Genomic DNA, 8165 nt, shown 5'->3' on the forward strand with positions numbered 1-8165 from the left:
ACTAAATTGATTTTTGAAGGGTTCCCTCACAGAGAGACCAAAACATGGATTTGACGATAGACTCTTAATCTTAATAGACTTCCTGATTTTCACAAATTTTCAGTTTAGTGTTATAATAATCTTTTGTTATTTGCTGAAACCCTTCTTCTCTCTTCTTCACGTTCATAAAAGAAGGAAGGCCTTTTAGTCTTCAGGACCCCCTTCCCCTTTCTGTGCCATTAAATTCAATTTTCATTTCATAGAAACATGAAGTCTGTGCAAACTTTCAGTTTAATAGTGTTTTACAAATCTCTTTGGAACATGTCTAGGAAAACTTTGCATCCCCTTTCTCCAGACACTTGTTGAGCACCTAACTGTCTTTGCAACTGATTGACAAATTGTCCTACATCGACGTAAATAAGCACCGAATTGATCAGTGTTTTAGTAGTAGCCATGATAAAAAATCATGGGTGTACATACTCAAGCAGGATTCGAACCTACGACCTCCTGATCTCCGTACAGCCATTTTCTCCACTAGACCACTGAGCTTCCGCCCAATAGCAAGTGCTGGTTCGACAGAAGAATTTCATTGTTTGTTTGTTTGTTTGTTTGTTCATTTTCCATCCGAGAAGATGGCTGGATAGCCCATATTCAGCTACATTAAGCTGGTCTTCCATGGGGTCCAGTTGGATGTGACGTGGGACCACTTCATCGGGTTTGCATAAACACCCGGCTCTTTGGGATGAATGAATGAAGCAGGATCTTTTACGTGCATGAGTTGTTACTCTCTCATACACAGGACCTCCATTTTATGTCCCATCCGAGGGACGGAGTGTTTTGCCTCTTGCTAGAGGTGACGGTATGCTTATACACAACATTGCTCAGCCCAGACTCGGGTTCAAACCCAGGCCGTGTGATCGTGAGGCAGACGCACTACCGACTGAGGAAACTCACCGCCCTTATGAATTTAAATAACCCACCTGTCTTGCCATACTTCTTGGCGTCCAGTGCCCTGAGTTCCCTACTCAGCTGGCAGTCACTCTCAAAGAGGGACAGCCACTGGGTACAGGGGAAGATCCAGGACTTCTTGCTGGGCATGTGGGTCACCTCGATGGATTCCAGGAACCATCCGTCCTTCTTCTCCAGTCCATCATGCTGCCAAATCAGAGGCAAAAGGTCAAAGGTTAGTAGGGATTTGATGAAGATCAAATGCTGAGCATTAACATGAGCAGTGTTGGTGGGGGGTGGGGAAGGGCTCTTTAATAATGTATGCTTTACACATATTATGAAATTAGAACAAATAAGTGGAAAGGTCATATTTTAGCACTTACAAGGTACATGTACATCAAATATTTTTTTTTCATTATGACAATAGTCAATCAATGTGCATTGTGCATGGGAAGCTTCTAATTGTGTCTACTGATCCTAAAATTGGAAGGCGTAACTTGAGACCTACAATTGGAGAGTAGCACTTCTAAATACAAGTAATGTAATGACAAGAAATACAAACAAGTGTTACATCTAAATCCTGTTGCTGTATACTAAATCCAGAAATGTGTCCCTTTCCATCCACCTGCACACTGATTCACAGGTATCTTTGGTAGTATACAAAATGTCAAAGAAGGTATAGAGAAAACCTTGACAATGACATAAAGTTAGAATCTGTATACAGTATCAATGCATGGTCCTCACACCTTCCCTCAATGCACCATAGTCTAACTCAACCATTAACCCGCTGAGGACGGTTTGATTTTGCTACAACACATACTTCCCATAGATGCTTGCCTGAGTATACATTCTACTCGGGACTCGTCCTCAATAAAAGGATCTGAGAATGAGAGTTTCCTCCACCTACAAGCAAGGAAGGTTTTGTGATTTTTACCTCAACGACCAGAGACTTGAGGTCACCGAGGTCGTGGCTCTTCAGCTTGAACGTCTTCGTGGAGTTCCGTGAGAATTTCACCCCAGGTAGGCCTGAGTTTGTCTTTGACTTGGCCTTCTTCTGTGGAGTGGCCGTCAGTTTCCTTTTAGGCATTTTTCCTTTTGTTCCCCTGAGCTGAATTGTCACCTGGAGACAAAAATGAGACAAAATTTCACCAATTGATAAAAAGAAAGAGGAGATTGAGGAAAAAAACAACAGACAACTCCTCATCCATGTGCTCTGTCAAATGATATTAAGGGCACATTTTGGTATTACACTGGGTTCTATGTTGCTAACCACACTTTCTTTGCTTCGTTATATTGCCCCCTAAGTAATAGGCCTATGTAGCCTCCTGGCTGGTACTGTATACGCCGAATATTTCGCGAGGTTTTTATTTTCGTGAATTTCTCGAGTCAGGTGCCATTCGCGAAATTAAAGACACGCACAATATTGACTCTGATCCCAACGTGAATGTGACGCCCCCGTGTACACTTCTCCGTTCAGTACAGGACTCCACGATCGCGAATTTAACCATTCACGAAATCGTCAGGAATTTCTGATTCGCAAAAATTTAAACTTGAGAAGTATATGGCGTTTACAGTATATTGTCCCAAAATTAATTATCTTGAGTTTATATTGCCCCCAGGATGGTATATTATCCAGTGAATATATATTGTTCCCTGGTTTATAGCATACTGCCTCCTTGTAGTACTATACATTGTTCCCTTTGTGATTAATTGTTCCCTTATCAGTTTATCGCATTCTGAGATCAAACACATCAAGTTGGCTTTCCCTATTCATTTCAAAATATGGACTGGAAGCTGTGCATAAGACAAACAGATTTTGTAATATTTCTGTTTTCTATCCATTCCCGAGTCAAATTTATGCACATTCAAAAGCAATTTGAAGTGTACATTCTGCATTTGAGTTTACGTGCACATCAAGTACATTTTTGCCAGGCATCCACAAATGCAAATTCAACTATTCACAAAATTGTCTAACAGCTCGAATTGTAGTTGTACGTATGAAATATTCTTGGGATATACAGATGTATGCTACATTATTGCTGATATCAGCACATGATGGCATACTGACCTCTTTTGTTCATTTCCTGTATAATCTTTGAGTGCCCATACAAATGTACGATGTATCTCACCGTGTCAATTTGAGCTACACTGTACAACAAAATGAAACACACAAACTTTCAAATATGGGGTACTTACATTGGCTGTGGTGCCACAATTCTTCTTATCGCCTGTTTGAACTTTGACCTGATAGGTCACTTCTGGTACATTAGACTTTGTCTTGCCAGACCCCATTCTACTGCCAGCGCTGTGGGGACGTCGTCTCTGTGAGGGGGAGATGAAATGGGAATCATAAAATAAATACAGATCTATATGAACACGTGTTTATTCTATGACATTCTTAGCCCATTGAGGACGAGTCCCGAGTATACTCAGGCAAGTGTCTATGGGAAATGCCTGTTGTAGCAAAATGAGCCCATCCTCAACGGATCAACAGAATATTTGTGACCCGCTACAACAAAAGGGTCCTAAAGTCGCGCACGGTCGAAGCCGTGAAAATCGAGTTTGAAGTCAGAGCATCAAAATTGATCAAAACTTACTTGTAGTCTGACATATCTTCTATCATCTGTCGAAATTTTGAAACAAAATGGTAAAAGGAAAGACCAAAAAATAGCGTTTTTCTGGGCAATGTTTTTTTGGCGTTTCAACGAAGCAGAAACTGGTTCCAAAATTTGGATTGAACGTCACAGATAGGCTCCGCCCCTAACAACGACCAGAGTGATCTCATTGGTCAGTTTGCTGCTTGCCGCTAACCGAAGCGTGAAGCTCACACACTGCCCAGTCGACTGGTGCATGCAGGCGGGGTGCGCTATGCCCAGCCGCTTCTCCTGGCATCCTGGTCACTGATTGGTCGGTGAGGAGACCGCCGACGCTGTGCTTGAATGAGCATTTCGGGAGTTGCTAGGGCTTGCCTTCTATTGTCCGGAGGTGAAAACTGACTTGCGTGTCCCTTGATCGCGATTGCGTCGCTAGGAAAACTCTTAGGGTGGTTTTCTCGAAACAGTGATTTCCCAGACGTCTTGACATGCTCTTTTTTAAACATCGATATCTCCGCAGCCGATTATTTTTATGTGTTATATATCAATTTAAAGCAGAAAGATTAGGAAATTATGCCATGCAATTTTCAAATAATTGACCTCGCCCGACTTTAGGATCATTTTGTTTTAGCGGGTCACATTTTTATTTTTTATTTACTTGGGGGGGGGGGGGGGGTGGGGGGTGCATTCTACAGCCATCCTGACAGGAAAACACTTTTCCCTGATTTTGATGTTTGTTTTAATACATGTAGGTACCACAAGTAATTCATCTGCCATTACAAATCACTTTTTGTTGCTCCCATACTAGATTTTTCTGACCTCATAGGAAAAAAATACTTCATTATACACAAAATTAAAATGAATGCTTAGGAAGGAAATGGTTAACAGAGTTGCACAACATTCATCTCAAAATCTAGGCATGATGCATAACTATGAAATAAAATACAAATAATACATCCTTCTATCCTTGAATACTCAAATTTCATTCAAAACTACTACAAAAAAAATGGTGCCTACAAATATCAAATTATTCCTTTCTCTTTTGTTTTAAATTTGTTTGCTTGCTTGTTTGTTTGCTAGCTTACTTTTTGTTAAGAAGGGAAGGCCTTCAAAACAACATACATTGTACAAGTACAAGGTGGACCAATCTAATACTCACCCCAGTTGGTGGCTTTGGTAACGAGACGCCAAACTTCCTGGCGTAGTATTCTGTCAGGTGGGGGTCACTGAATGAGTTGTATTCGGGGAGGAGGACCTTTCGGCCGTTCTCGACGCGGGGATAGATCACGGACCGCATCCTGGCATCTGCGCTCAGCGTGTCGAGTCTTCTCGCTATGATAGATGATAAACGACAAACATGACACACATAATGAAAACTTTAATTGAGACAACAATTTCCTCCAAAAGGAATGCAAAAATCAGGGCCCCTTTGCATCCTTCAGAGTTTTTTTGCCACAGCTCGAAAAAATATTTTCCAGTTCCCATATGGACATCATGTATACCTAAAGCTTCCAATAGAAATGGCCTTTGCAATATTAAAAAAAAAAAAAAAAAAAAAAAAAACAGTGAGTTTTAGTACAACACTGAGTACGTGTTTATGTCTAGCTTCCAGGAATTGTGGCACTCAGCAAACTTTAACTGAGGAAAGTACTGTTGTTGTTGGTGGGTTTTTTTTCCTAGAACAAATGCATCATGCAAAATTTTCTTTGTACAAATGTATCCACTATAAACTACAAATTGTATTAATGTTAAGTCTGAGAAAAAAAAAAGAGAGATCTTCCCTCTTGTATCTCCATCATCGATTGATAAATTCTTCGTACTGCTATCAAGTGATTATTTACACATCCATCCTGTTTTCAATCACTTTCGGCAATACTACACTTAAAATACAGCAATGCATGCCATGTTTACATACAATGTACATTCATCTACAATGTACATGTCTACATGTTCCATGCATCCACTTTTGTAAACAAACGTTCTATAATAGGCACTTTATAATATTTACAGCGCTCATTACGAGGTACAGTGTATGTCTGGTATTGTACTATACCTGCAAATGGGGCCGTTCTGCTCAGCTGACTATCATTGGAAGTATGGCGTAGGGACACTACAAATTTCCTCTGGTGTTTGGGGACATCCTTCGACCGCGAGTCCCGCCACATTGGTCTGTTGGGTGCAGTGGGTCTCCGAATCGGTGCTGGAAACGATAAAAAGAAAAAAAAATTGGTTTGAAATACTCTCATTTAAGTGAAAAGACAACAGATTTGTTCAGTATACAGTGCACTCCTGTTATAAGTTATAACCAACAAGGTTTATTATAACAAAATTCTGGTTACAACAAAGTAAAAATTCAAGGTGCAACATTATCTGCTCTGTATTTTTATTGTTTAGTTGTGCGGTTATACCGAAATTTCGATATAACGAAAAAAAAAAAAAAACTGCTGGTTCCACGGACTTTGTCATAACAGTAGTCTACTGTAGAAATGCTACATTATAAATAAACAATTTTACAATCAGGTACCAAATAAGAAAATTGATGCAATATATTATAAACATGGTTTATGAAATTACTGTATAGTTTGTTATTCTAGTAGCTCTTCAAATACAATGTATACAGTAGATCCTGTAATAAATACACTGATATACAACATTTGTACTATCTATCTGATTTTATCCAAAGTTATCAAGGCTTATTTTTTCCTTTCCTTTCTCTGCCTTTAATTCTTAATCATGGGTATAAATCAAGCTTATTTCTATCAAAAATGGAATTAGTTTTGTTTGGGTAAATAGATGCAATTACCAAACACATGTGTCTGTCCACAGATGTAACTCTTTGCTCACTATACAGTATTGCCTCTTATAGTGAATTCCTGTATCATACAGTAGGGCCTACTGTAGGCCTAAACTACAATGAAGGAAGGCATAAACCTCACCTGATTGTGGTCTTGGGCGGTCGACAGCAAAAGGTGGATGGGGCTCCCTCGTTGGGACAGGACGGGCCCACACCGGCTCATTAGCCAGGCAGGTCCGCACTGCCTCCGAGCTGTGCATCACGCCCGTAAATGGCGCCCTCTACTTAATGCCTGAAACGAAAGTGGAAATACACGTTAGGACCCCATGTCTAGATCATTAAATTTATTCCTTGAAGGCGGTACATTTGCATGGTGGAATTAATACAGTACATAATGTAGAGATTCAGTTCATCATGTGTGTACATATCAGTCCTGAATAGGTCTGTTTGGGTACAGATCAAGAGTAAGAATGTTACTTTTTTAATACAAAGGCTTTATAAGACAAAATGAGAAAAAAAAGAGGGAGAAAAGGAAAAAGAAGTACAGACGATCAGGTCGATGGCAGAAAAGGAGCAAGGAGAAAATAAAAAAGGTGTTTATTCAATATGAATGTACAACGGGAATACAAATGTAGGCAGGCCTGACAAACTCCATGAATTAGATATTTGTTTGTACATTGTATATTAAATGTACGTACATTTGTATAATTGCTGTGACGTACATTGTAGGTATCTAGAGGAAAGACAGAGAAGGACAGTTGAGAACAAATTCCACCTGAGGATACAGTACCGTACCTGTATCATGTATAACATGTAAACACACTGTAAAAGTGGAAGTTTTTGTAGTGTGGAAACTTCTCTCATTTTGTGCATGAAGGTGAAACCAACCGGTGGGAAATACAGCTTGCTATAACAGTACGTTCAAACATGCACAAGGAAGCTGAAAGTCCTGATTCCATCCAAGGATCTACAAATTGTAAAGGCATGCGATGATCATCTAATCCAGCTCAGCGCAAAAAAAAAAAAAAAAAAAAAAAAAAAAATTAATACTGAGTGCAATGCACGAATAGTCACGGGCTGTAGGTACAGTGTAGTACTGTAAAACATGATATTTTTCACGGCATGAAGTTTTCGCGAATTGGAGCTGATGACCTTTTTCACGGTATTTAAATTTTCGCAAGTTGCCTAGAAGTTTTAACATTCAATGCGTACAGTGTAGACAAGAACTTTCATGTGCACTTTAATTTCGTGAATCTTGCTTCTCCTGAAATTCACAAAATTAAAATTGGAGGTGGAGAGTGAGCACGTACATACAAGTGCACCGTGTATTTGTTAGAGAGAGAAAAAAAAAAGATGCAAAAAGTCAAAACAAAATTAAAAAGTGTTCTCTAAATGTACTCACTTTTACAATTTTGTTTAATTCTTTTTATCAGATTTTTTTTCCAATTTGGGGGAGAAAAAGAGATTGTGCAGTACTACAATGTACACCTGACAGTTGCAACTTCATGGTACAGTAGCATGGACGAACTTTTTGAAGAAAAAGAAAAGAAAGCGACTACAGCCTGGGAATTTTTTTTTTTTTTTCTGTTTCAATATGGCGCCTAGATAACAAACTAATTAAATGAAAAATTTCAATCTTAAAAAATTTACTCTCTTTAAATGAACTTCCCATCTTTGCCTGATCTAACTGTACATTTTATATGTACAAACAGTAGGTACATTATGTACAAGTGTAGATCAGCGTACCATGCTATCTGAAAAATACAAGAACAGGAAAATGTATACACAATTCCATGTACATTGCAATTTAACTCGTAACACAAAATCTGTAGTAACTTGAAGTCAAATAG

The 8165-nt window shown here is 39.1% G+C and overlaps 1 protein-coding gene across 1 annotated transcript in view; it reads right to left on the reverse strand.

The window, feature by feature from the left end:
• LOC139721805 (lipoxygenase homology domain-containing protein 1-like) overlaps positions 1–6575 on the reverse strand; it is a 63193-nt gene extending 56618 nt beyond the window's left edge. The window contains exons 1-6 of the mRNA XM_071633128.1: positions 6458–6575; positions 5575–5721; positions 4681–4853; positions 3124–3249; positions 1862–2047; positions 960–1134 (exon numbers count right to left, since the gene is read on the reverse strand). Of these exons, the coding sequence (XP_071489229.1) occupies positions 960–1134; positions 1862–2047; positions 3124–3249; positions 4681–4853; positions 5575–5721; positions 6458–6575 (925 nt within the window). The remainder of the gene's footprint in view (positions 1–959; positions 1135–1861; positions 2048–3123; positions 3250–4680; positions 4854–5574; positions 5722–6457) is intronic.
• Positions 6576–8165: the final 1590 nt, after the last annotated feature.

Source organism: Diadema antillarum, unplaced genomic scaffold, assembly GCF_040938485.1.
Source record: "Diadema antillarum isolate AM-2024a unplaced genomic scaffold, OU_Dant_1.0 scf00000150, whole genome shotgun sequence".
Taxonomy (NCBI): Eukaryota; Metazoa; Echinodermata; class Echinoidea; order Diadematoida; family Diadematidae; genus Diadema; species Diadema antillarum.